The sequence below is a fragment of the Ursus maritimus genome, unplaced genomic scaffold (assembly GCF_017311325.1).
Source record: "Ursus maritimus isolate PB19 unplaced genomic scaffold, ASM1731132v1 scaffold_20, whole genome shotgun sequence".
NCBI classification, from domain to species: domain Eukaryota; kingdom Metazoa; phylum Chordata; class Mammalia; order Carnivora; family Ursidae; genus Ursus; species Ursus maritimus.
In genome coordinates this window covers 45970312-45998056 of record NW_024424453.1, presented here as the reverse complement: position 1 = coordinate 45998056, position 27745 = coordinate 45970312, and the positions used below count along the sequence as shown (strand labels likewise).

The window sequence follows — 27745 nt, the reverse complement described above, 5'->3', positions numbered from 1 at the left end:
GGGCCTGTGACAGGGGCATGAACGGGCCTCAAAGATGAATGTCTGTTTCATGGTTTTTTCTGGAACTGACCCAAACTGTAGTTTGGCTACATGTGTGTATTGAATAAAATGGATTGGAATTTCCATCTCGCTTGCAATTTGTATTTGTATGGCAGAATTAAGATTTGTGTTAAAAAGAAGAAGTGGAGGCAAAGTTCAGTGTTTCCCCTGCGCTGTCTAACCTGAGTCATGATTTTGCTTCTGGCTTTGGCCCCTGCCCAGTGCCTCACGGATAAGTAGAGGTCTGTGCTTAAAGGCAGGAGTAGATGCTGGGACTGTCTCCCTAGGACACTAGAACACATCCCATGCTAAGAGCCTGTCTCTCTTACACCGTCTCAGACCCTTTGGTCCTTGAGAGGCCCGAGGTCAGCCCAGGGGCAGATCTTCTTCCAAGAATCCAAGGAGAGCATGGGCCTCCTCTCCAGAAAATGCCCAGACACACAATTTTTGTATCAAATATGAAGGGTAGTGGTAGGTACCTTTAAGGGTGTCCATAGTGCCCAGATTCGGAACCCTTGGTCTGGGGCACAATTCACTGTTGTGGATGCACGGAGGAGTGTCCCTAAGCCCCAGCCCGCCATGAAGCTTTTTCCTGCCCATCAGATGTACTTGTCCTTCCCCCTATTTGCTCAGAGGCATGAGTCCCTTGCGTTTTAGTAGCGTCATGTGCCCTGAGGCGCTCATGTGGTAGAAATATTGACTCATAATTTTTGTTTTTATTAAAAAACTTGTTTTTTCCAAAGCCCACTTCTCTTTGAAGCAGATTCTGATTCCATTTTATCTTCAAATTGGCATACGTACTTTTGGCTGGGCTGGCTCATTTGCAGAGATCTCTGGGGGAACGGGGATATGTGATGATTCTTCTTGCTTTAGTAAGTCGTGTGAACTTGCCCAGCATTTATAAAACCATTTCTCATTTTCAGTTTTCTTCTGAGATCGAGAAACACTGTTCTGCCACCTTGGAGCGCCTTGAGGCAGTGGTCACAGCTTTACAAGCAGAAATCGAGAGGGATTGGAGGGTGCGGGCATGCAGGGGCCCCCGGGAGAGAAGCAGAGCGCTGCGAGTGGGAGCGTGAGGATTTGGAAGGGGCACATGGGCCTGATTATGGAATATAGATCCCATGACCTTATCAATGTTTTGGATTTCACAGCAGACCAGCAGGGTCGACAAACTGTTGACCCTAAAAGGGAAGAAATTATTCTGCCTTTAAAATGCCGACAAAGCCTTGTTGTTCAAATTCTAAATTTCTTGCAGCGCCAGTTCACAGTGGGTGCTTTGTGGATGCGGTAGTCGATGGAGCGGTATTTGCATCGCCAGTTGACCTCTTTCTAACGGGGTTGACCAGTTCAATACTCCTGTCTTCTCTCCTCTTGCCCTCATTTTCGACCCACAATAGAAGGTGGTCTCGCCTTTCTGCAAAACACTGAGTTCCAGTGTGGGTGGAATTGGAGGCGTCCTCTAAGACATTCACTAACAATGTGGTGCATGAAACCACCTCTTTTTTTTTTTTTTAAGGATTTATATATTTGAGAGAGAACTAGAGCATGCCCAGGGGGAGGGGCAGCAGGAGAGGGAGAGGCAGACTCCTCACTGAGCAGGGAGCCTGACAACACGGGGCTCGATCCCAAGACCCCGAGATCATGACCTGAGCCAAAGTCAGACGCTCAACCGACTGAGCCACCCAGGTGCCCCCCTCCCTTTTTTAACCCTGATTATTCACTTGAGTTTGGGCAGGAGGGGTTTTTGCAAATCATACTGTAAGAAGAAGGGCACATTCTCAGAAGCTCTGGGAGAGAGAAATATTGCAGCTCCTTGATTAAGCTTAGGCTATTTGCTGAGGATCCAAGCCAGCGATGTGTGTTGGGCTCCTCCTGGCCTTTCTTCTGCCGGCTGGACTTCTTGGTCCCCAAGAGCTCTGGCCTCTAGTCACCCGGGAGTGAGTCAGCTTCTGGGGCCCATGTACCAGCTTTAACTCTCTCTGCTTGAGCCAGCGTCTCTGGGAGGCCTCATCAGACACAGAGGACATGTAATGTTGGATCACAGGGAAAGACCTGGGACGTTTGTGTACACATTGATGTGTGTACTTAGGATCACGTGGCAGGATCTTACAGGGAGACTTGCTGGCTACCTGACGTCCGGGACAAGCTCGGTTTAATTTCCAAACAAGGTAGACAGGAGGAGGAAGTGTGGTCCCGGGTGGTCCGGTAAACATGTTGCAGCAGGTGTGACAGTGAGTGGGGAGGATGGAGATTTCCCTGTGTGCTGCTGTGTGGACAAATGGGAAATCACGTTTTCAGAAGAAAGGATCGTTCTGCTTCATAAAGCTTATGGCAGCCTCACTTGAGCAATTGATTTGTTTAGTCTGCATTCAGTACTCGGTGAGAACAACTAATTTCAGGCAGGAATAATTGCGCTCAAGATGGCGGCTCCCTTTCCTGTTGAGATGGTTAAGGACTTTGCATGCCACAGTCCCCTCTTCCCCCAGTGTGGGTGTGTGCTGGCAGCTTGATTTGTTTTTGATTCTCCTTTTTCCTTCCAAAGCAAGATGCCCAGGGCATTGTCCTCTCCTCTCCCAGCTGCCCCGCCCCTGCATTGAGGGGAAGTCTGCTAACACAGGGTACTGTGTTACTGTAGTACTACCCACTGCGTCACTACAAAGGAAGAGGCAAGAGCGGCACCTTTGCCATTGGAAGGGATTGGGTCTGAGCTTTTTCTGTCTTTAGTGGCGTCTGACTGGAACTGTAAACTCCCAGTGAAATGAGACCGCCATACACTTCAAAACTGAAATCCAGAGGAGGGAGAAGGAAGAGTCAGGAGGGGCAGCTTGGTGGGAAGATGACCCTGCTATTTCTAGCCTTTCAGCCATCTGGCTCAGGGGCCTCGGCAGTGGTATTGAGACATGGCAGATGGGTGTCAAGGAGGTGAAGCTGGAGGAGAGGCGGGGTGGCCTTCAGCACCCCTCCTTATCCAGCTTCCTGGCGTACAATCAGGGCAACCCACTCCCCCCATCTAGATTCATCTGGTGAGTCTCCTGTGGAGCAGGACGGGGGTCAGGGGTCCTCAGTTATTTCAGTATGTTCTGGCAACACAGTTTTCCAATGATGTCAACCAACACACATTACGATGAAGCTGGAGACAAGGCACACAATGGGGGAGAAAGCAACTCTTGGCTGGGGGAGAGCCTACCCCCGTGAGCTTCACCGAGGTCTTCCCAGCTGTCCCTCCCCAATTGGGGTTATTTAGAGGTGATTGAGAATAATTTGAGAAGTATGTCTATGGAAAATGTCTATCTCAATGAAAATTTTTTAAATGCCTACCCCAGGGGAGAAGAGCATCGTATTTTCTCCATGGAGTGTTGGTAAGGAATGGCCAGCATGTGTATGTTAGGCTGGTCAGTTACAACCACCTTAATCACTAAAATAACCTTGGGGTGGTGGAAGTGCCTTTAGATAAAATGAGATGATTCTGTCTAATGGGGTTTATAAGTCATTAGTTTCTGCATAGACATATGGGCAAGTCTGAATCCTTTTCGTATTAATACCTGGAGCTCCTGCATTTCTGTATATCGAGTTCATTGGTCTGACCTGTTCTAATTGGTAATTAGAAACCTTTGTGTAATGTTTTTGCAGAGGGCTTGGGCTTACCTGTAAACAAGTACCAGAAGAACACAGGTAAATGTGGAGTGGGGAATAGGGTTACTTCTTTCAGTAGAATCCCAAGGACAACGTTACGTGATAGCCAGAGTTCTTGATGCTGGGGTCTTGGAATATGCTGTGCTCTGAAATCCCTCTTGTACATTCTGCTCATTAACTTGCCTGTTAACTATGTAATTGGAAAAATCAGAATCAAGCAATTGAGTTAATAAACTTGCATCAACGAAAGCAGGGTCTGTTGGCTAGCATGTGTTTCGGCATTATACAATTTCTGTGTTTTTCCTTAAATTTTTATTTTTGTCTCCCTTCCTAAATTAATGCCAGCTCTGAGACTTTTTTTTTAATGCTTGCTGTAGTGATATTAATTGATGTGAGTAGAAATAGTCTCAGAGTAAATTTTCTCATAACCAAGGTAATTTCAGTCCGTCCCTGGGGTATCTGACTTTTGCTTATTAACAGAAAAGTTTACATTAGATATAAAGTGTTCTGGGTGGTGTAAATTAAAAGGAAAATATTACATGGGAATAGTCCAGGTAAGGGAACCCATACCCATATAGGTTTTTGAAAAGAGGGAAACTTTTTTGGGGGGTGGGGGGGAGAAGTCCTTAGGCCAGAAAGTTCACTAATAGCAGATGATGGGGAAAATGAATGGACACGCACAATAGCTAAAGCATCCCAAAAAGGGTCTACACCCCGAAAGTGTCCTCTTCCACCCTGCGGCTAATAGGACTGGCTTACAGAGAAACTCTTTGTGCAGCAGGACTGGGCCCCTTCTGTCATTGCTAAGCATATGGGTCTCTATGCTGTGCTTCTGACTTCTGCTGGACCAGCTGGTGACTTTTATCGATGATCTTGTTTTAGCCAAATTCAGGCCCTGAACTGGTTTTGTCCGAAGATGAAAAAAGTGACACTGAAGATAAGGAAGAGACAGAATTGGGCGTCATGGAGGATCAACGGAGTATAATTCTTCATCTCATTTCACAGCTCAAACTGGGAATGGATTTGACCAAGGTAGGTTGGCATGGCCCACTGGGTTTGCAGCCAATGGCTTGGGTTCTGTCTCCCCTCACCCCCCAAGCCTCCTCTATTCACATGCTCTTCACCGTGGTGAGACTGGGGAAGGAGAGTGGGGAAAAGGCCAGAATGGCACTCGAGCATGGGTATTCCAAGGGATAATTTGAAAGGACGTTTTTACATAAATGCCTCTCTCAGAGCACGAGCGCTGCGTTTGACTGTCTGGAGGAACTGCTGTTCTTGCGTCAGAAGAAGCACATGAAATGATAGGGAAAATTCAGAATAAGATTTCTTTGTTTCCTGCTGTGTTCTAGAGAAGATTGAAGATGTAGAGACAGATGTGGCAGATTGGCCCCAGAGAGAACGACGGGAGGAAGGAAAATGGCGGCCCCGGGATTAAGGCCACTGCATGCCCGGCCACAGCCTGCTGCCCGCTGGCATTAGCTTCAACAGCTAGTCCCCAAAGGGCAACCTTGTTGGGAACTCAGATCCCATTACCCACCTGCAAGGAAGCAGACCTGCTGGTTGGTAGAAGTGCACCTGACTCTTCCTGGTGCTGTGCTCAGCCAGGATTCATCCTAGGGGGGCAGCATCAAGAGAACCCGGTGTCCAGACTACTGATGGCAAGTTGTTGGGCCCATAGAGATCCTGCCTCACCCCGAGCAGTGGCTTCATGCTGGAGGCAAGCAGGGAAAGCAATTTTGTATGTAGCTGAAGGGTTGTATTGTGGCATGGGGAGGGTGGGGTGACCACCTGTTGCCTTTCTAGCCAGATACTGAATTCTGATACCTCCTTGGAAGGGGGGGTGTGAGATGGGAGGGAGCGAGCAGGGCCCCAGCCCAGTGCTGGACTCGCAGTAGGCATGACATCACTCTTAACCTGACCAAGCACTCCCTGGGAGATGAGACTGAGTGGTGTGGTAGAGGGACAGCTACGGGGGAGAGACCCGGGGGAGAGGGTGCGCTGGGGAATGGAGATTCTAGAGCCTGAAGGCCAGCCAGAAAAATGTGGACATGCTCGAGATGGTCCACGCCACTGAACCCCCCTCCCCGGTGGAAGCTGCCTTGAGTGTGGTTGAATTGTTTGCCTGCCTGCTGTGACAGGTCTGGATACCACAGGTTCACCTCAGACTGTGCTGGAGGCCAGAGAACCAGGAGGGGAGGGGCGGGTATGAGAGATTCTTTGAAGAGGAAGATGACAAGATGGTGACTGACGGCTTACGGGAGACCGAGGAGTGGGGAGCCTCAAAGAGGACAGAAAAGCCTTTTCCGCAGAATGTTTTCTGTGTTTGAATGTGAGCATGTCTGATATTCTGGGAGACTGTGGCACTTTAAGGAAAATGGTGGCCCCACGCTGGGGAGGCCTGACCTCAGAAGGTTCCCTGCCTTCGCCGCTCTCCACCCTCTGCTTGGATCTGCCCATCAAGCCCTGATGACCTGCTCTGCGTTATCCTGCCTAATTCCCTTCACTGGAGCCTTCTAGCTCTAGAATGCTCCTGTCCTTTTGGCTAGAGGAATCATTTAAATGCTTGCCTTTTTATTTATACATTTATTTTAAAGTTTTATTTATTTATTTTAGAGAGAGAGCGTGAGTGTGTGGGAGAGGAGGGACAGAGGGAGAGGGAGATAACCCCACTGAGGGCTCGATCCCACGATCCTGAGATCATGACCTGAGCCAAAATCAAGAGTCAGATGTTTAACTGACTGGGCCACCCAGGTGCCCTTAAATGCTTGCCTTTTTAAAAGCCGCTTCTTTTTTGTTTTCGTGGATTCGTGGCACTTCCAATAGAGCTTGCATTAAGATCTGGTGGAAGGAGCGTGGGTAGTAATATATGCTAGTATGATCTAAAACCCCATTTCCAAACTGTGGGGCAGGACCCATTTAGGAGGTCGTAAAACCAGTGTAGTGGGTCACATGATCATTTCTAGAAAATGAAGTAAAACACAATGGAAAATCTCAGAGTGTACTGCCCACGAAATTTTTATTTCGTTCTGTTGAGCCATGTGTACGGGGTCACAACGTAAAACATATTCTTGTTGTGGATCGTATTAAAAAATATTTGGTGAAACACTGATGTAGAATCCTGAACGATATAGGAGAGAGAAGTCAGAGGCACCGCAGTCGTGCAGGTCGGATGTGGAGAGGCACAATCAAATACGGAGAGGGCTCTATTGTAGCAGGTTGAGTGTCCCAGAGGCCTGGCATCGTGGCTCTCTTGTTTTAAAGTAAGTCCTAGGAAGCGTGCACCTCCTGTTATTATTTTGTTCGGATATAATTGTTTTGCAGTTCTGGAGCTGTGGTCTATTCCTAAAAGAGCAAATGTTGTGTTTATCCAATACTCAGTTGGCTATTTGAAAGGAAAGCTTTTCTGGTCTGTAGTTCATTAACTTATTTACTGGGAAGAAGCTATCATTCGAGAACCAAGGGAACAGTCGATGAGCTGAAATGCTTGTGAGAGGAAGGGGTAAATCTTCTATTGTGTCGTAGAAAGGTTGATGAAAATCTCTGTTTCCTTACTGTCTCCTTTTCTCTTCTTGGCATTGGCCTATGTCATGAAGTTAATTTAGCTTGTGTTGGATTGGCCAAGTGGAAGAACTTAGCCCGATTGGAACATCTGATGAGCAGACAGCTGGGATCTTCTTTGACTCAAGAATGGAGCTCTGCTCACTCTCCGTGAAACAAGTATACCGCCCCATCTTTGAGGAGGTGGCCAGTATTGACACAGCCACAAGTCACCAGCATGGCTGGGCATCCAGTGCGACATTTTGCCTGAGTTAATTAACCGTGGTCACCGGACGGGGCCAGTTTCATGGGCGTGTGACCAGTGGAGTCACACAGCCCCTGTGCTCAGAGGCGTCCTGTGCTTGATAGAATGTTCTGCTGTTGCTCTCTTGAATTTTTTGTTTTAAAGATTTTATTTATTTACCTGAGAGATCAAGAGAGAGCAAGGAAGAGAGAGAGCATGAGCTGGGGAAGGGGCAGAGGAGCAAACTCCCCGCTGAGCAAGGAACCCCACATAGGGCTCCATCCCAGGACCCCAGGATCACGACCTGAGCCGAAGGCAGTCGCTTAACTGCTTAACCAACTGAGCCACCCAGGTGCCCCTCTCTTGAAATTCTTAATAATTTTGAATAAAGGGATTTGCATTTTCATTTTTCCCTTTGCCCTCACAAAATAGGTAGCTGGTCTTGCCTCTAAAAGCACCCCTGGCTGCCCTCCTCCCTCAGCTATGCTTCTGTAACCCCAAGTTGCTGGTGAATATCTCTGCTGGATGACCTGCTTCATTTTCACAAATTGTGGGTAGCCTAGAAAGGAAAGGGAGAGAGAAAGAAGGAACCACAGAAAGGTGGTGGGCCACAGAAGGGCTCTTTGAGGAAGGGACATTTAGGTTGAGGCCAAAGGATGATAGGCATTAGTGGAAGGACTGAGGGGGCATTCCCGGCAGAAGGAACAGCATGGGCAAAGCTGGAGAGCACAAGGCAGAGTGACTGGAGTCCAGCGTGTGCTGGCGAGCGGCACGGTTGAACCTGGAGTGGGTAGTGGTGTCAGATCCTGTGGACCCTTGTGGGTCACGTGAAGGAGGGCGAACTTGATCCTGAGGGCAACAAGAAAGCTTTGGAGGGTTTGATGTAGGTGAGAAACATGAGGAGGGGCTGTGCTCCACCTGGACTCCAGGGAGAGGGGCCACAGAATGCCGCTCTGTGGAGCTTGGACGTCTGTGACCTTAACCTACTCTTCAGGGGTGTGTAAGACAACAGTTAGTAATGCATTCGTTCACGTATTCTTGGAGCCGCACACCTGCCAGGTAGTGTTCTAGACCCTGGGAGCGCAACGGTGAACAAAACCTTCAGCATCCCCGCCCTGGAGCTGGTGGGGTGACGGAAGGAGGCAGACAGTGAACGAGAGAGACGAGAACAGCGCAGAGAAGCAGAGCCTGGCGGGAGGGTGAAAGGAGACAGTGCAGGGGAGGGGGACAGACTCCTTCGATGCCCTGCTCAGAGTGGACGCTCCCGGGTGCCACTGGAGCAGAGACGAGGTTCAGATGAGGAGGTCAGCCAGGTGACTGTGCGGTGGCGGCGTCTGAGGGCCCTTGTTTGGCGTTTTGAGGGTGAGCAGGGATGCCCGTGTGGCTGACGCAGAATGGAGTGGGTGGGTTGGCGGGAAAGAAGTTGGCAGGACGGCAGGGCTGGATGCGGGGGCGCTCCTAGGACACTGGAAGGACTTGGGACAGTGCTCTGAGTGACGTGGCGGCCACTGGAGGGTTTCGAACAAAGAAACACAGTGGCCCTTCTTGTACTTGTAAAGGATTATTCTGACTCCCCTGGAAGGAGAACGGGGGTGCTGGTGAGTGGGGTGTAGGCAGCGGGGGAAGGGTAGACACAGGGAGGAGGTGAGGGATGATGGCAGAGTGGCAGTGGCAGATTTTGGGTGCCCCCACAGGATGTGGATGTCCTGATCGCGTATGGACTGGACACGGCGCGTGAGGGAAAGAGGAGGAAGGGACGACTCTGGGATTCTGACCCGAGCCGCCGGAAGAATGAAAACGAGAGCTGCCGTTCGTTTCCGATCCCCATTGCTGAGGCATTAAGCACCTCAAATGTCGTAGCTTCAGACAGCATCTCGTTTGTTCACAGCTACGCAATCTGCGCCGGGCTCGGCCGGGCCCTTCTGCTGCCAGTCTTGTCCGCGGTCGCTCGCGTGCCTCTGGTCAGCTGGCGGGTTGGTGGTGCGCTGGACGTGGCTGCGACAGCTGCCCCCCCCCCCCACGAAGTCTTAGGATCTCTGTCCGTGTATCCTTCCCACGGGGTCTGTCCAGCTGGGAAGCCAGACATCTCACAGGGTGGCTCAAAATTCCCGTGAGGACCAGAGTGAAGCTGAGAACTGCTTTTTAAAAACTTAGGCTCCAAAGTGGCCCAGTGTCACTTCCTCTGAATGGGTTAAAACGAGTGTGCTCTGTAGGAGCTGAAGGCCACCAGCGCCCCAGACGACCGTCCCCTTACGGAGACGGGGAAGAGCAGGCTGGGGCTGTCTCGAATTCGTCGTGGGTCTCTGAGGTCTGCCGTAGCCGTCGTTAGGCGTACGGGGAGGGAGGGAGTGTAGGCAGTTGGTGTAGAAGTCTGAGGGTTACGAGTGAGGTTCAGGTACAAGGTTGAGAACCAACAAGGAACAGAGGGTGTTTGAAGCCAGGAGATGGGAATGAGTTCCTCTGGGGGGTGAGGGGAGATATAGGGGATGTCCAAGAACTGAGTCCTGTGATACCCCACTATGTAGAGGTTGGGGGCATGAGAAGGATCCAGGAAAAGAGGTTGAGAAGGGCCAGCCAGGGAGGTAGGACAGAGAGCAGAGGAGTGCGAGGTCATGGAGCCACGGGGAGAGAATGCTTCCAGGAGAGAGGAGCATCGGCTCTGTGCAGTTGTCGGAGGTTTCCAGAAAGATCGGACTTGGAAATAGACCATCACGCTTGTTTTTATCAAGGTCTGATGGGGCGGGTTTAAGGGAGAATAGGAAGAACAGTGGTGGCGGAGGGGAAAGATGGCTGTTTCAAGAGCTTTGAATATAGTAAAAGGGGAGCAGAAAGTTAGGTGGAAGCTGGAGGTGGACCTGGACTTGGGAGGCTTGGTTTCTGAAGGTGTCTGGGTGCTGGTGGGAATAGAGAGGGGAGGGGTGGTGGCTGCAGGAAGCCGAGTAGTAGGAGGGCATGGGGCTGAGAGCATGGGCGGAGGGTCACCCTTTGATGGGACGGCGCAGCCATTGCCTCCAGGGAACAGGCAGAGCCCGGGGTGCAGAGGCTGGGACATTGGCTGGAGAGCCTGGGGTGAAGCAGGTGGCCCTGAGCCAGACCGTCGGGGTGGCACCCTAATGGAGTTCCCCAACCTGAGTGCCTCAGTTTCCTTCCTGTGAACCCGGGACAGCTGTACCTTCTGCGGGGGCTGTTGTGCGAGTGCATGCACCTGGCGTGCAAGGGGTTCAGAGCGCAGGAGGGAAGTGCCGCAGGAGGGCTGGCTTTTCGATGATCGATGATCGTGTGTGTGCTGTCTGTGCCGCTTCGCTTGTCCCAGGGACCGCAGGAGCGGTATTGTATCCTGCAATACAGAGGGGGGGTCCTGAGAGATTTGGGGAAGGATCAGACAGCAGCGGGAAAGGAGTGGTCATCTCAGGGCGACCTAGAAGGTAGGAGGATGGCCACACGCCCCCACAGGGGCACATAAGTTTGCTGTAGGTCACGGCTGTAGTAAGACCCATCCGCGTGTCGTCTTCTTTCCCTCCAGGGAGGTTGAACTGTAAGCTGAGGCATGGAGAGTGAGAGGAGCTGGATAGTGACAGACTTGAGGTTCACTCGGTTAGTACCCGAGCGGGAGAAAGTGGCAGAGCTGGGGGGGTGGGGGATCAGAGATCAGAGGGGGTAAGTGTAAGGCAGGGCCATGGACTCCACGCCCGTGTGTTGAGAAACGAGGCTGCGAGGAGGTGGTGGGCAGAACGGGGTCAAGAGGCTGTCGTTCTTGGTGGGGCTGGGATGAGGTGGAGGGAGATGGGACATCACGGGTAATGGGTGGAGAGTGGGCTGCTTGGAACTGAGATGATGGAGGAGGGTGGTAGTTATGGATAGCAAGGTGGCCCACATGGATTCCCTCTGGGCGGGGAGGCAGTGGGTGGTTAGCCTAAAGTCCAATTTTACGGGATCAGGTGAGAGGGAGATCTAGAACAGTGGATTTCGTGTTGTTCTAGGGGGCACAAGTGATTCCACAGAGTAGGTGGGAATTTGGGGATAGAGATTGTGGTTAAAACTGGGGCAAGGCAAAGGGAGGGAGGATCGGGCTCTCCTCAGGTGAGGAGGTCCCTGACCCTGAAGGTACACAGTGCGTATCCCATTGTTACCTGAAGCCGGGCTCCCCTCTCGGTGAGTGTTAAGCCCAAAGGCACAACCGAGCAAAAGACTAGGAAAAGGAAGGATTTTATTTGCCACAAGTAAAGGAGAATGAACACCAGGGATCTTTCCCAAAGCAGTGTCTCCCCGAACAACCAAACTGGGGCAGTTTCAAGCTAAGGGTGCATATGTATTCACGAAGGGGCTTGCCCAGTGGTGCAGACAGCATGAAGTTGGGGGAGAAGTCATCTTAAGGTGACAGAGTTTAGGTCAATGTCAGGAGGGTGGCAAGGGTCCACATCACCGAATCTCTGGCTCCTCTTGGGCCAGTGTCTGAGTGCTCAGGGGACTTCAGATCCCGCAAAGATAATTCTGTGTGCATCTAGTCCATCTTTACCTCTGAATCTGCCCTGGGAGTTTTCCCACTGATTTATTGTCTCCCATAATGCAGCTCCTGGCCCGAGAGTGGCTGTTCTTACCTTCTTTCATAAGGTGGCAGGGTGGGGCTGGGGGGGGGTTGCCTCAAATGACTTTTCTTATGTCAAGAAAGCTAGGTCTTCCTCTTTCTTTTCCCAGGGACCCGTAACTCTTTCTGCTTCCACCAGCAATTACGGCAGACAAGTCTCACTTTGTGAGAGAGGCTTACCGAGATAACTGGTACATTTCTACGATGCTTAAGAATCCTTTGAATTGCTGCAGTAGCACCGTTTGCAAAACCAGGTGGAGATCCGGTGCACAGTTGCGGTTTGTTGACCCCACAGATCCCACTACGGCAAACAGCCGTGTCCTCACTGGTGGGCTCGAGGAGGAGAACGCTGTCCTTGCCCGTGTATACTTGACTGGCCGCATAACCTTCCACCAAGTTGGTCTTGGCCGTCATCAACAACTAGTGCGACGGGCCGTGTGTCTCTGCGGCTTCTTGATCCTAGCATGAGGGAGTAGCAGACGTGTTGGGTGTACGGGTTTTCTCCTTGGAGGGCCTCAGTAGGCTAAGTTTCCAGGTTTAGTCACAGTATGCCAAAGATCAGTGTCACTATGCTTCAGCTCCTTCCAAGGGGGAAGTGTTTCTGAGAAGGGTCAGAAGAGCCCGGGTTTACCCTGGAAATGAACCCCCACAGAGGCAACTGTGGGGATGCAGTGTCGCATTCCCCCCAGTATTGTGTCTGCTTCCCTTCCTGATGCCTTTGGCTCTTCTCTCCAAATCTTGGTTTGGTTTTTGTTTGTTTGTTTGTTTGTTTTCAAGATTTTATTTATTTATTTGAGAGAGAGAGCACAAGATTTTATTTACTTATTTGAGAGAGAGAGGGGCTCGATCCTGGGACTCTGGGATCACAACCTGAGCCGCAGGCACGGACTGCGCCACAGGCACAGACTGAGCCACCCAGGTGCCCGGGGGGTGGCATTTTAAGGAAAGCCAGGAGAGCACCCTGTTGGCTAAGGAAAGAACCCTTTGGCAGTGTGAATTATCCATGCTTTATTCGGTAAGGCTGGAGTTTTGTGCACTTCTCCTGGTTTCCTTAGAGGATTACATAGATCCGTCTCGGTGGTGGTTTCGGCCTCTCCGTGCCTGCTCCTTGGCACTGGGTGGGTCTGACTGTCTCAGGACAGAGTTATATAGATGATTCTCAAGGTTATTAAGTTAACGGATGTTTCTTTGGAGAAAACTGCACCTGCTTTTGGCCTTTCTTTGCCGAAGGCTGCTGTGTTCCCTGTTCGGGGGAAGACACTCTCTCTTTGGACCCTCTGACTGTCTTGGTGGCCAATTGATTATTTCAAAGCTCTGAGAGCCCAACCTGGAGATTAGTTACTTCTAGACTGATGCAACTTTAAATGTAATTAATTGTTCTCAGAGTCCCGAATGCAGATCTTTTTTTTTTTTCCTCCTTTCCCCAAAGCACTTCATTGTCTTAATTATGTTAATGGGAGAAAAGGCAGCCCTTATTGATGGCTCGATAAGTCTGCAGCGGGGATCCCAGCCATTTGGATGCTGTCGGTCTGCACAGCTGGGCCATCACTCACGTCTCCGTTGGGGGCAGACAGCCCAGTTAGCACTCGCCACTTCTGGGCTCTGTATCTCCAGTGTCCACTGCCCAAGGAACAGATGATGAAGTGACTTATTTGCAAAGGCGTGCACGCACACACACTCCAGGCAGGGAGAAGGTCTGCGAGATGGAAATCTGCTTCAGTGAAAATATGTTATCTTGTCTGAACTGTTCAGGGTGCTGTTTTTGAAAGGCATTGGTCTGGTATTCGGCACACACACCAACAAGACAGACCGACAAGGGAGGAAAGAAGAATTCGTCCTTCCCCTCTCAGTCCGTCCCCTCCGTCTCTCCGGGTATTCTGCTTTTCCCAGCTCTGACAGAGCCGCGGCATCAGGTTCGAGTATAGAGTATATGTCCAAGTGGGTTGGACTTGCTGGTGGCCGTGAGCCCACGTTCCCTGGGTCTGCAATTTGGGGAGGGCCTGGCTTTGAAAATCGATAAGTTCTCAGGTATCGCGTCCCTAGTAGAGCCTTCTTTCTTTTCCCTCCACCTTTTTATTTTGTGCATTTTCCCATCTGTGGTGGAGCTGTGAACAGTACAGAGAACTGCCCTGTAACCTTCGCCATTATTTGCCGGTTGTTCACATTTTGCTGCTTTGCTGCTTTGCTTTTCTTCTCCCTTCTCTGCTCCCTCCCGCTCTCTCTCCTTCTCTCTCCCCCTCCTCTCGCTCCGCAGCCCCCCAGATGCGCCTGTATGTAAGCGTGTCTGTCTGGTTTTGGATGAACCGTTTCCAAGTACGTTGCTAACAGGACCGTTCTCCCCTGCGTCTGCCAGTGTGCCTCTCCTGAGGACAAGGACATCCTCCCACACGATACCCTTGACATACTCGGGAGATATCACGTTGATACAATACTGTCTCATATGTGGCTCACAGGAAAACTTTCCCAAACTGTCCCAGTAATGCTCTTATTTTTAATTTTTTTAAATATTTTTTTTTATTAGAGAGAGAGAGCTCGTGCAAGCATGGGCTGGGGGAGGGTCAGAGGAAGAAGCAGACTCCCTGCTGAGTGGGGAGCCCAACACAGGACTTGATCCCAGGACCCTGGGATCCTGACCTGAGCCGAAGGCAGGTGCTTAGCTGACTGAGCCCCCCAGGCCCCCCCCCCAATGCTGTTTATCACACCAAGCATTGTTGATGGCATGGTGCAGACACATGGGGTGTGGTGAGGATCTCCAGGAGGGAGTTGTGAGAGGCTGATCAGAAAAAGCTTCACAGAGGAGGGTACCCTTGAGCGGAATAGCTGTTCATCGTTCAGATGAGGCAGGAGGAGAGCAAAAAAGGGAAAATAGGATTTGAATGTGTGTGTGGGGGGGTACTTGTAAGGGGAGGGCTGGGGGCAGAAAGGGAGGGATAATGTCCCACTAGAGGGAGGTGGGGGCCAGACTGGACTTCATTTATCTCTTGTAGAGATTCTAGAGAGATGGGCCTGGCTGTGGTGTGGAGAAGAAATCAAGATGGGCCTGACGGAAAGCAGGGAGGCCAGTTTAGGAAGCCAGAGCCACACTTTTCCAGATGGGGGCGCTGTGCTTGCCTTTCTTCATAGCCGATGGTCTCCCTCCCCATAGTAATTAATAATTTTTGGACAGGTGGGTTGCCTAGTCATTCCAGGAGGAGTAGAGTGGGCCAGAAGGTGGGGCTCATGTGTCCCCCTTACCTGTGTGCCACTTCGTGCCCCCAGTTATTTATTTTTTTTTAAAGATTTGTTTATTTATTTGAGAGAGAAAGCATGCGCACAAGCAAGCGGGGGTGGGTGTGGGGAGGAACAGAGGGAGAGGGAGAAGCAGACCCCCACTGAGTGCAGAGCCTGATGGGGGGCTCGATCCCAGGACCCCGAGATCATGACCTGAGCTGAAATCAGAAGTCGGAGGCTTAACCGACTGAGCCACCCAGGCGCCCCCTGCCCCCCACTAATTAACCAGTGGCAGTAGGTGAGGTGGCCCAGCTGTCCCAGTTGTTCTGTTCAGTGAACTCTTACCTCCCTAGTCCGCCGAGGGAAAGAAAATGCTGCTGTTAGCCAGAAGCAGACGCTTGTGACGTGTCGGGGTAACGGGAAGAACTTTGGGTGGCAGTTGGGAGCCCCAGGGTTCCTGTGTGGTGCCTTCCCTCCCCTTTCCCTGTCTCTGTCCCCTCAGCTGTGAGACCAGGACGTTCGACTCCATCACCCGGAGGGTCCCTTTCCGTTCTGCTGTTCAGTGATTTGGGGTGCTGAGTGGAGCTCTTTATCCTAGTTATTTTGTTTTACTCCTTCGGCTTCGGAGTTCAGAAATGCTAAGTTAGGGGAACTGCCTTATGGTCTTGCCCTTTTCAAAAATATATACCAAGAGAGTAACCACGGTAGCCAGTTGTCGCCTTGTAATTTCAATCTCGGGTACACACTTGACAGTTCTCCTTGTCCAGAGCTGGAATTGTTGCCGGGGAAGCCCCAGTCCGCAGGGGCAGAGAAGGGTGCAAGTCAAGGCCCGGAGCCCCCTTCATGGGAATCCTGTCTGTCTGGGTAAGGCTGACCTTACCCTCCCGGGTTCCTTTGTGATCACGGGGCCCTGCCGGGGAAGGGGGGGGACAAGAAATGGGGTGGTTTGGGGAAGGCCCGGAGATGCAGACATTTAGGGCTCCTTTTTCTTTTTAGTTGGTTTGGCCTCACTGGGGGTGTTCCCAAGGCTCGTTAAATCCATAGTCCCCGAGCAGCCTGTTGAGCAGAGCTCCCAGGGGAGACCTTGGGCAGCTCTGGGGGCAGGAGAGGGAGCGATGGTGAGTGTGTGGGGCTGCTTCTGCCTCCCCTTTACTCTGCTGTTGGCCGCGTGCGTGGAGGGAGGCCACGGGGAGAACGCAGCCACCTAGTCCCCAAGAGCCCCTTTGGAAGAGAGCCACACAACGATGGCCATTGAGTGATGACCATAAAAGATGTAGGAAGTAATCACAGTGGCCTCTGAAAGGCCATTCTGAGCCAGAATGTGCTTTACCTGGCCAGCTCAGGTCCTTGGGCAGCCAGATTCTCAGTGTTGTCAAGTTCTGGCTGAAAGAAAATGTGGAAATCTCCATTGATTTGCATAGTTGTGTTTTAAGTAATGTTTTTTTTCTTCCAGCATATTGTAAATAGAAAGTGGAAAGATACTCAGAAAAACAAATGTAAAGATCACTTAATTCTAACAGCAAGAAATACATGTTAACATTTGGGGTCTTTTTATGATACTAGGATGGTGTTGCCTGTTTAACTTTACATCTGGCTGCTTTTTTACATAACACGTGCACATACTCTTTCCTCTGACATAGTATTTAACCTAAAGAAAAGTGTTAATAAAGATACCAGATTTAGGGCGCCTGGGTGACTCAGGCGGTTAAGCGTCTGCCTTCGGCTCAGGTCATGATCCCAGTGTCCTGGGATCGAGCCCCACATTGGGCTCCTTGCTCAGCGGGGAGTCTGCTTCTCCCTCTCCCACCCCCACCCCCCGCGCTTGTGTTCCCTCTCTTGCTGTGTCTCTCTCTGTCAAATAAATTTAAAAAATCTTAAAAAAAAAAAAAAGATACCAGAGTCATCTCTCTGGTGGGCTGGGCTTTCTCCCGTTTCCTCTGAAATCTCTGTGCTTTACCGATCGGTCGGCCTGGCGGGCTCCTTCTCTCAGGACATCTCTCTTGCACGGTATCTACATCTTTTGCAAGGAGGGTCTGAGCAAACCCAGGTGGAGGCGGGGTAGCAGATCTGTAAGCCTTCTGACATTCGCGGTCAGAGAATATTTGCTCGGGAGTTGGGGCCTATATGGAGGAAGGACAGACTCCGTCCTGAGGAGGGAGTGTAAGCCAGCTGCGTCGCCTTGCCCTCGTGTGCCCCCACCCCCTCTCTCTCGGAGGGTGTTAGGAGCCAGCAGGCCACGGCCATGGTCGGCCTTCCAGCTTCAGAATCCTGTGATTCCACACGAGGAGGAGAACGTGCGACGCTCCAGGACAAAGGGAGCTGTGACTTGTAGCCAAGTGGGCGGATATGGATCCCCAATAACGAAGTTGCTTTAAGATCACGCTCGAGCAGTGAGAAGCAGACTCGCTCTCCTCCGCGTGTCAGCGGTAGTACTGAGTGACCTGCTTTCCAGCCCAGTTTCACAGTGGCCTTCGCTGGCTTTACCTGAGCTCCTCACTGGGGTTGATGAGCGCCTGGGTCCACTCTGGATCCGCGAGGAGTCCCTGTCTTGTCCCTGACAGAGGCGTTCAGATCTCTACTCCTCTTTAGTAGTGATGCCCGTAACAAACCCAGGAGTAGCCCGAGTGCCGGTCCGTTTACCAGAAGATTCTGTATTAAGTGCCAGCCCACTTCTTTGTGACTTCTGCTCATTTCCTCTGGCCCAGCCTTGCCGAGCAGCCCCCACACATGGCCCCTCTTCTCCGTGGCAGCTCTCTGGACATTCGCTGGCTCGCTAATTGGCCTTCCCTCCCAGAGACCTGCGCCAAGGGGCCCTTTCCTCACTCCTGCTCTGTCTTGATCATGTCGGGATTTGTATGCTGCTCTTCTAACAGAGATCTCCAAATAGACATGCTCAGTGGTGGTGTGTGCAGGTCGACCCGGACCCCCGTGATGCGGCACCAGCAAACCCCCAGGCTCCGTGTTCGGGGGGACACACTGAACCCCCGCCCTTGGTTGTGTCTGATGTCAGGAAGAAAAGGAAAAAGTCCCTCCGAGCTCTTTTCTTCACATCTCTAAGTAACAAGGAATAAAAGAGGGTTTTTTTTTTTAAGATTTTATTCATTTATTTGACAGAGACAGTGAGAGAGGGAACACAAGCAGGGGGAGTGGGAGAGAGAGGGAGAGCAGGCTTCCCGCTGAGTAGGGAGCCCACTGTGGGACTCGATCCTGGGACCCTGAGCCGAAGGCAGATGTTTAACGACTGAGCCGCCCAGGCGCCCCTAAAAGAGGGTTTTGTGTGAGGACAGTGACAGCGGTGGAGAGGGAGGCGGAGACCGCCGTTCGGGTCCAGATGAGCAGAAAAGAGAGCTGCTCGAGCCATCTCGTCCACGAAGGCGGGTTAGTATTTTGCTGCCCCTGCAGCCACGTCTCCCACCTTGTTTTCTTGGACATCGTTCCCCCGATCTGTCATTGGTATACGAATAAAAGAAAGCTTCCTGGCTGACGCCAGGATCAGGGTTTGCTCGGTGGGGGTGCAGCCTTCCTTGTGTCATCACGGGGTCTCCTGTCTGACTTTGTCTCCGTCTGAACGTAGGTGGTGCTTCCCACGTTCATCCTGGAGAAGCGATCCCTGCTGGAGATGTACGCAGACTTCATGGCGCACCCAGACCTGCTGCTGGCCATCACCGCCGGGGCCACGCCGGAGGAGAGAGTCATTTGCTTCGTGGAGTATTATCTCACGGCCTTCCACGAGGGCCGCAAGGGGGCCTTGGCCAAGAAGCCCTACAACCCCATCATCGGTGAGACGTTTCACTGCTCCTGGGAGGTCCCCAAAGACAGGGTCAAGCCAAAGAGGACTGCTGCCCATTCTCCTGCTGGCCACGAGCACCCGATGGCCGAGGACCCTTCCAAAAGCTACAAACTGAGGTTTGTGGCCGAGCAGGTGTCCCATCACCCACCCATCTCCTGCTTCTACTGTGAGTGCAAGGAGAAGAGACTGTGCGTCAACACTCACGTATGGACCAAAAGCAAGTTCATGGGCATGTCCGTGGGGGTCTCCATGATAGGGGAAGGTAAGCCATGTCGTACGTTTGGCGGGGATTGGCTCTCGCACGGTGGTGTTCGTACACCTGAGAGATGATTGATGACGGCGTGTGTGGAGTTCTTTGTTTTTATTTTGTTTTGGAATTGGAGGTGGCTGGGTAGTTAAGAGGGACGGGTTTTGTTATTTGGGGACCAGGCCCTGGTAATTTCCCAGTGGGGCCAAGGTTGCAGATTAGATGGGATGCACCTGGATCTTCACACATTATGCGTATATGGGGCCCACCTTACGTACCATTTTTATTTTCAGCTTTGCGTGAATATTAAGAGTTGGCTCCAAATCTGTGAACACACATTTTTGTTCATTCGCACCCGTGTTCTGGCTCACAGACAATAAGGAAAATAGTGTTGCCTCTTCCGAATCTGCTCATAAACATTCCCAAGGCAAATCTCTGGATTCTGCTAGAGCTTTCCGCAGCAAGAACAATGTAATCACAGCACTCGTGGATCGCACGTTCCTATTTTAGCAAATAGCTGTGAATGAAGTTTATTCATTGTTTGAAGAAACCTATAATAATCCTTGTTAAATGGAAGCATCTGCGTTCGTGGTTCTTCAACTTCTCTGAGTCACAGATTCCTTTGAGACTCTGAGACTATGGATTCTCTTCTCGAGGAAAGAAAAAAATCCAACACAAAATTTAGTTTTCGGTTTCAGGGAGTACATGACTCCTTAGAAGCCCTTCCAAAATCCATGAGATAAGAACACCTCTCATTCCCTTAGGACATTTTTATTGAGTACCTACTAGATGCCAGACATTATGTTAGGAGCTGTGGATACTTGTACGAACAAAATAGACCAGAAAAAAAGAATCTCTGTCCTCATTCAGCTTCCATTCTACTTCTATTTTCCTGGTAAATGAAATTATGTTGGTTGTGTTGGAAGGTGTGAGGTGCTATGGAGAAAAGTAAAGCAGGGGAGGGAGCGAGGAGCAGTGGGGAGGGAGCCGGAGGGGGGGGCGTGAGGATGGGATGGCATCTGGGAAGGTCCCCCTTGCGCCCCAAGGTTTGTCCTGGCAAAGCCTTCCCTTTGATTTAGAAACAAAAATCCAGTGCGGGAGATTCAGATCTCCTGTTTCATTTCACTCCTTATCCTAAGTTGCCCACATCAAGAATTATTGGAAGGTGGAATGTTTGTTTGCTGGAGGGGTGGAGTGTGGAGGCCGTTCACACCTTCCCTTACGTTCACCGCCCGCGGGCGTGGACGGCCGGCACCTTCCGGAGAGGCCTGGTTCAATTGTGTTTACTCGCTTATCTCTAACGGTGGTTCAGACAGTCCACGGGTTTATTCGTTCACTTGGGAAACGCATGGAGGCGTTTTTGGTGGCAGGCAGGCACCCTGATGGGGTCAAGACAGAAGGCCCTGCCCTCAGAGAGCTGACACCTGAGGCGTGAGTCACCGAAAACAAGGCCCGTGCAGGAAATGGGCCGTGTGACTGGCTCTGCGAGACAAAGCAGGACGGGGTGATAGTGGGGTGCCTGGCCGAGGGGTGCTGTCACGGTTCACAGGGCAGACCTCCACAAGAATGCAGCTTTTTTTTAAGGTTTTTTTTTTTTTGAAAAAAGATTGTATTTATTTATTTGACAGAGAGAGAGAGAGTGCACACAAGCAAGGGGCAGCCACTTAATGACTGAGCCAGCCAGGTGTCCCCAGAATGTAAGCTTTGAGTCAAGGCTTGCTGGGGGTGAGGGAGCAGCCGTGCGGACGGCTGGAGGAAGACTGCTCCAGGCCAGGAGAGCAGGAGGCGCGGATGCCCAGGGCAAGCGTGTGAGGCAGGGCTGTTCTAGGAACTTCGTGGAGGCTGCTGTGTTTGAGCAGAGGGGGCAGGTCAGAGAGGAGGGGCCCGGCCACGGTGGCTGGCTCAGAGGCCTGCAGGGACTCGGCTTTTCCCAAGTGTGGTGTGAGTCCAGGGAGGGTGGCCGTGGCTGGAGCCGCACCGCAGGGCTGCTGGGTGGAACAGCCGAGGTGGGAGCGGGGAGGGCCCAGGGGCGCAGCTGGAGGGAGGCAGACAAGTTGTTTCTTTTCTCTTCCTCCCGCGGGCACACACTTTCGGTCTGTGATAAGCCAGGGTAAAGCGCTCACTGAATATAATGTCTTCTGATAAAGCTAACTGCTTGTTCAGGTACGGAGAAAATGTATTCTCGTGCGGTTCTGGGGATTCCCGTGCCCTCAGCCAAAGGCCTGCTGCCACGGGTCAAGGCAAGGCAAAACCACAGATGGTCAAGTGAGAGCACAGCGCAGGGACCTCCCAGTGTCTGGGCCCGTGAGCCAGGATTCCTGACATTGGACAGAGATCTGGACATTTTCCATAAAGGTGAAGATTTGCAAATCTAGTGCGTTAGGGAATTCTTCAGTCAGCGAAACTCAGTCTCTCCCCAGCCGTCCACCTCGGGGGGCGGGGGGGGGGGGTCCTGGTGAGGAGGCCGTGTACAGCCACGTTGCCTGTCTGACTGTGTTGTCATGCTGGCCCAGCCCTTCCGGCACATTCTGTGCCTCTCTGGCCTCTTCCCTGGGTTCTTGTTATCCTGCTCTGTCCTGGGCTGGGGCTCCTTCCTTCACCCAGAGGCGTACGTGACCTCCGTTTATCTCCTCTGGAACTTCACTTGAGAATGGTGGGTCCTTTTACCCCACCGTGTCCCCCACTCCCCGCCCCCTGAGGTGATTCAGCACCTTCACTTTCTGTTATTGGTGGTGGTTGTCAAATGAGAGCCTCTCAGAGCGCGGGCCTCTGATGTCTCAGGGTGTTCCCGACAGGCGGAGGATAGGGCCTGGGGCCTTCGATTCACTTGGCACGGCCCTGGGCACGCTGGACAAAGCGCTTCATGCAGTGGGTGGGAGATCATGGAACACGCTCTCCTGAGACCCTCACTGAAGCCATCCCTGAATTAGAATCTGCTGCTCCCAGTTCTCCCTGCTCGAAAATTCTACGTAGAACTTCTCAGTAGAGTGCTGAAATCAGAAAGAAAATTCTGGAGAGAGACTCTGGAAGGGCCCTCCCTGGACATAGCCAGTGCATTCCTGCTGTGAATGGACCTGGGAAGGGTCAGGGGACCCCCACCCTTGGCTCATTCTTGTGAGGCCTTACGTTTCCCTAAGTCCTTCCAGAAGCTACATCCCCCTTTCATATTAATGAAATGTGCGGTCTGTAACACCCAGGATCCTTTTTTTCCCCAGAAAATACTTAAAAAAAAATCTTATTTATTTGAGAGAGAGAGGGAAAGCACAGAGACAGAGGGAGAAGCAGACTCCCCACTAAGCAGGGAGCCAGATGCAGGGCTCAATCCCCGGACCCCAGGATCATGACCTGAGCCAAAGGCAGACGCTCAATCGACTGAGCCACCCAGGTGCCCCCCAAGAAAATACTTTTAAGAGTCCCCAAATTTTGGAGCAGAAGTTTCTGGTTCCTGGGGCGCCTGGGTGGCACAGAGGTTAAGCGTCTGCCTTCGGCTCAGGGCGCGATCCCGGCGTTATGGGATCGAGCCCCACATCAGGCTCCTCCGCTATGAGCCTGCTTCTTCCTCTCCCACTCCCCCTGCTTGTGTTCCCTCTCTCGCTGGCTGTCTCTCTCTCTGTCAAATAAATAAATAAAATCTTAAAAAAAAAAAAAAGTTGTTTTTGGTTCCTGTATTCAGAGCTCCTTTGGGGGATTGAGGGGATGGGAAGCCAGGATGTTTTTCTTTTCTCACTACTTCCTTGTACTGATCTAGCAGATTCCATGGATTTGTTGACTGCGTCTGAAGTAACTTCTTTTTTTCCCACCCCCTCATTTTAAAAATTAGATCTTCATGGGTGCACGGGAAATTTTTGTATGTAAATACATGGGCTTATCTTTTAAAGTACTGCCTTTAGGCCGTGCCACATTTGGCTACAATAAAATGCCATTATACAGAGTGTCACTTAGGTCGCAGCTCAGAGACTGGCTCCCCCCGCCCAGGTCCCGCAGCCCGTCCCCGGGGAAACGAGGTCCCTCTGCTCATCACCCGCTCTGTGGGGGAACCGAGGCGTATTCAGCCGCTCTTGCAACCTGCTCCCCCCAAAACTCCGGAGCCAGAGCCCAGGAAGTGGCACCGCTTCTTAATTGAGTCTGGGGGGACAGGCTGTTAGTTCCAGCGAGAGAAGTGCGGGTCGGCTGGGTGCTTGGGAGCGCGGACGCTGTCGGGCCTGCCGACCTGTGTCCGCGTTCGCCCTGCCGTTTGGTGCTTCCCAGAGCCAGCCGCCTGCTGGAACAGTGTGGGTCCTCAGATTGAGAGCGCCTGCGAAAGTATTTTAAATGTCTCAGTTTGAAAATCTTAATGCTTTGCCTTATGTTTACTGGTAAATCAATCTGTGGGATTGAAAATGGAAATCTTGCAGCTCGAAGACTAACCACGCTGTGGAAATATTGATTATTTGACATTTTTTTTGGCTTCTCTCAGCTCTTAGGCTAATTAAAAAGGAACCTTCATTTGTGAGCCCATCTGTAAGTCTAGTTTTAATATAGTCTTTTCTTCATATCAGGGACAGATTTTTTTGTTTTGTTTTGTTTTATGCAGCCCTGAAAGAAGAGTTCGGACTGGGAAGGGATAATTGCAGGTGTTTAATGAGAAAGCGCACATTTATGGACTTTTAGAGAAGAGCCACGGGAGTGTGGTCTCCCCAGTGCTTTCCTACCAGCTCAGCTTTGGGGCTCACTGATGTCTGTGGACTTCAGCTTTGAAGGAGATTTTTCCTTTTTTCTTTTGCTTTCTTCCATTTTCTTCTTCTTTTTTTAGGTAGGCCCCACACCCACTGTGGAGCCCGGCACGGGGCCGAACTCACGACTCTGAGATCAAGAGTCAGACGCTTAGCGACCGAGCCACCCAGGTGCCCCTGCAAGACACTTTTCTAGAGATGAGTGGGAAGAGGATGTCTCTGTCCTCTCTCCATCCCCCGTGTGCATACCCCGCTGCCTCTTTGTGATTCGCTCTTTATTCCGAAATGGAAATACTGCTGCTCAGACTTCACCCTCCAAGAAAGCCGCTCCAGAGAGCGCGGAGTAGTTAGGATATAGAACCTCTGGGGTCTGGCTATGTGCCAGGCGGGTGCTTTTAGCTAAGTTCTAGAATCGCCTTCTCCTCCTCACCGCAGCCTGTGGAGGTGGGGCTACTGTCATCCCTGGGTCACGGATAAGGAAACTGAGGCACAGAGAAGGTAAGGCCCCAGGCTGGTGAGTGACTGAGGGCTTCAGAGGACCCCCCTCGGAGGTCTCCGTCTCATCCAGCTCTTTACGAAACCCTGGGGCACAGGGTCCACGTGAATATGTGGCAAAGAGAATATCAGCTGTACAACGCTGCGTCACGAAGGCGCTCGGTTGTGTGGCCCTGGCCTGAAGAGAGGCTGCCGGCCGGCCGTGCGCTCCCAGCTGCGGCCTGGAAGGGCTGACCCGTCAGCGACGCTGGAGCTGTCGGAGTGGGGGGCACTCTTGAGGACACGGTGGCCGCCGTGGAAGGGTTCTGCTACCAAGTAGTCCATTAGCACGGAGGCCAGGGATGGGGGACAGCCTCTTCTCCGGGACCTCGGAGAAAGTCTCCTCTGCAGGGACCCGGGGTCCTCTCCCAGCTGCCACAGCCCCAGACACCGTGCGGATGGGGCTGGCCCCGGAGGACCTGGAAGCTTGTGGGTAGAACTGGGCCAGGGAGGAAAGTCCGAGGTGGCCCCCTCTTCTCAGCTTCTCCTTCCAGTTCTTCTTGCGTGTGGGTGTCCTGCCTGTGTCTGGTATTAGCTGCGATTTCCCACCTGCTCAAGCCACCGAATGTGAGGAAGTCAGACACAGAGTGGGCTTTGAAACAACAAATGTGTCAGCCCCGGCTGTTCTCCTCCAAGGGTCCTGCTCAGAAACTGTAAGAACTGAGCTAGCAAAGGGTAATTCTCCTGCCAGACATGTCATCCCTCCGTGTGTGCCCACAGGGCGGCGGGGCCTCGGGCCATAAGAAGGGTCTACTCACTGCCCTGTAGGAGGAGGGATGAGGGTCTCTGTGAGAGCATTCGATGGCCTGGGGGCTTTACTCTCAGGGAGATGCGTGGCTTCAGTTAGAGAGCTAAGGCAAGGTGGAGAACGGGGAGGTCCGCTCTGATGTTCGGTATATTTGGCGTAGTAGAGCATGCTATTGTGTGTCTATGTTCCGTCCATTTGTGCAGGACGGGGCGGGAGGGGAGGGGGGAGAGAGAGAGAGAGATGGAGATTTAAATGCTGCCACGATATCTGTCCTCCGGTCCTGCCCGCGTGATCGTGAGTGACCCACAAATCTGTTTTTCCCTGACGGTCTCAGCTCCTGCACGTGCCCCACGTGTGTGAGCAACCCTCCGCTCTGGGGGTGCTCGAGCCCCCTGCACACACGTGAGCATGTTCGCCCGGACTTGCAGGCCACTTCTCTCTTTCTGTGCGTCGGCAGAACTGACTTTACTGGAGGTAACAGAGAGGGCGCCTGCTGGTTCCAGACGAGCGTCGTCGGTTATCTGCAGACGGTAGCACTTCGGGGAGTCAGGGGATGTTCGAGGGTAAACTGAGTTCTAGTTGTCCGCGCCCTCCACTGACCTTAGCGACTCGGCATTCAGGACTTCTCTGTACGGTGTAGTCCCATCTGTCCTCAGCCCCCCGGCAAGCTCGTCGGGACTGAGAGAAACACACTGTCTCTACTGGGCGCGCTCTGGCTCTCCTTGATACAGGCGTGTCTGGCCTGAGAGGGGAGTGCTGACCCGCCTCATTACTTAACCTGAATTTCAATTTCCTCAGCCTTACTTAAACATGCCAATTATTGCCAAATGGAGTCGTTGTGAAACTTAACCGACATAATGCGTGGGAAGCCCCCAGGAATGCCTGGCAGCCAGAAAGTGCCAACACATGGGCACCACTGACCCCCAGGGGCCTGGGGAGGGGGCACCACCAGGGAGGGGCCGAAGGACGGCACGTTCCTTCCTGCGACGCACAGTGCACCCGTTGATGGCCAGGCTGGGAACGAGTTGGGATAGAGGGTGAGGCCGTGTGCAGGTCCCCGAGCCCCAGGGCTGGAGTGGGAGGCTGAGAAGGTTCCTTGCATGGAACACATCTCAGCCTGTATCCTGGTTCTCGGGGCCTCTGCCAGCCTGTATGGGCCTTTGGGTGCAGTAAAATGCTGCCCTCGACTGTGGGTGCCCAGCAAGGCAGGCCAGAGCAAGGGTTGGATTTCAGCTCTCAGAGGGCACCTTGTGTAGCATATAAACTATACGACAGCATACAACTAGACTCCCCGCCCTGGGAGTATGTGCGTTTAAAGGCTTTCATGTTAGCTTTCGAGATCTTGATGGAAACCGTGGCCCCTTTCCCTAGAAAATAAACAAACCACACAATTTTGCATTGTTCCGGAGGACTGAAACCTCTCCACACCTAAGGCTTGGATCCTGGGTTGGAGAACCCCTGATCCAGAGACAGGTTGTCCATGTGGCTACTGCCTGCCCCAGGTTGCTGATAGCAGTGTCCAGGTTGAGTTCTCTGGCTTCGTGAGAACCGTGAAGGTCTCTCCTGCTCTCAGGAAAAGGGAGAACTCCTTCACATGCTATTTCAAAGCTTAAAAGAAGGTCTGGCCCCTGCCAAATTAGCCAGCCTGCACATCCACACCTCTTCCCTCCTCCCTTTGTGCATGTGGGCCCTTCCCTGCTCACCAGGCTCCTTCCCACCACAGGGCCTTTGCACATGTTCTCCCCCCCCCCCCCGACATTTACCTTCTCGACTCTTACGTAGTCCAAACTTCCCTTCCTTCGGGAGAATTCTGTTTCCAGATCAACTCCTGTTGGAGGCCTCCATGGCACTGGACACTTCTCCCTCCTGCCTTTGTCACAGTTGGTGATTAATGTCCACCTTCGTGTTCTCCTTGAAGGAAGAAAGTGGTCTGTTCACTGTTGTATTCGCAGCAGCGTCTGGCACGCAGTAGGGCAGGGGATAAATAAACACGTGGCCGCCGAGGGGCTGACCTTTGCAGAGGTGGGAGACGCGACCTCTGTCGCGGGAGGCTACTTGGTTTGTTATCTTGATGTCTTTTGATCCCCAGCTGCCCTGTTCTTGTGTGCCTGACTCTCTCCCGCTCTCTCCCTGGAGGTGTGCTGAGGCTCCTGGAGCACGGGGAGGAGTACGTGTTCACCTTGCCCAGTGCCTACGCGCGCTCCATTCTCACCATCCCCTGGGTGGAGCTCGGAGGCAAAGTCAGCATCAGCTGTGCCAAGACGGGGTACTCGGCCACAGTGATCTTCCACACGAAGCCTTTTTACGGAGGGAAAGTCCACAGGTAGGAGGCGTCCGTGGATGCTGTGTGTCTGCCTTCACAGGGCGCCCGGACTTTCTTTCCTCCAGACGGAGCTTGGGTTCCAGCTGCGGGAGGAGTTGAAAATCAAGATAAAGTTAACGATCTTTTTTAAAAGAAGCGCCTCC

General features: G+C 52.2%; 1 protein-coding gene across 1 annotated transcript in view; it reads left to right on the top strand.

Annotated features, from left to right (window-relative positions):
• Positions 1–27745, top strand: part of OSBPL10 (oxysterol binding protein like 10) — a 291725-nt gene that overhangs the window by 254505 nt on the left and 9475 nt on the right. Inside the window, exons 7-9 of the mRNA XM_040636895.1 lie at positions 4555–4704; positions 18823–19300; positions 27416–27602. Coding sequence (XP_040492829.1) covers positions 4555–4704; positions 18823–19300; positions 27416–27602 — 815 coding nt within the window. The remainder of the gene's footprint in view (positions 1–4554; positions 4705–18822; positions 19301–27415; positions 27603–27745) is intronic.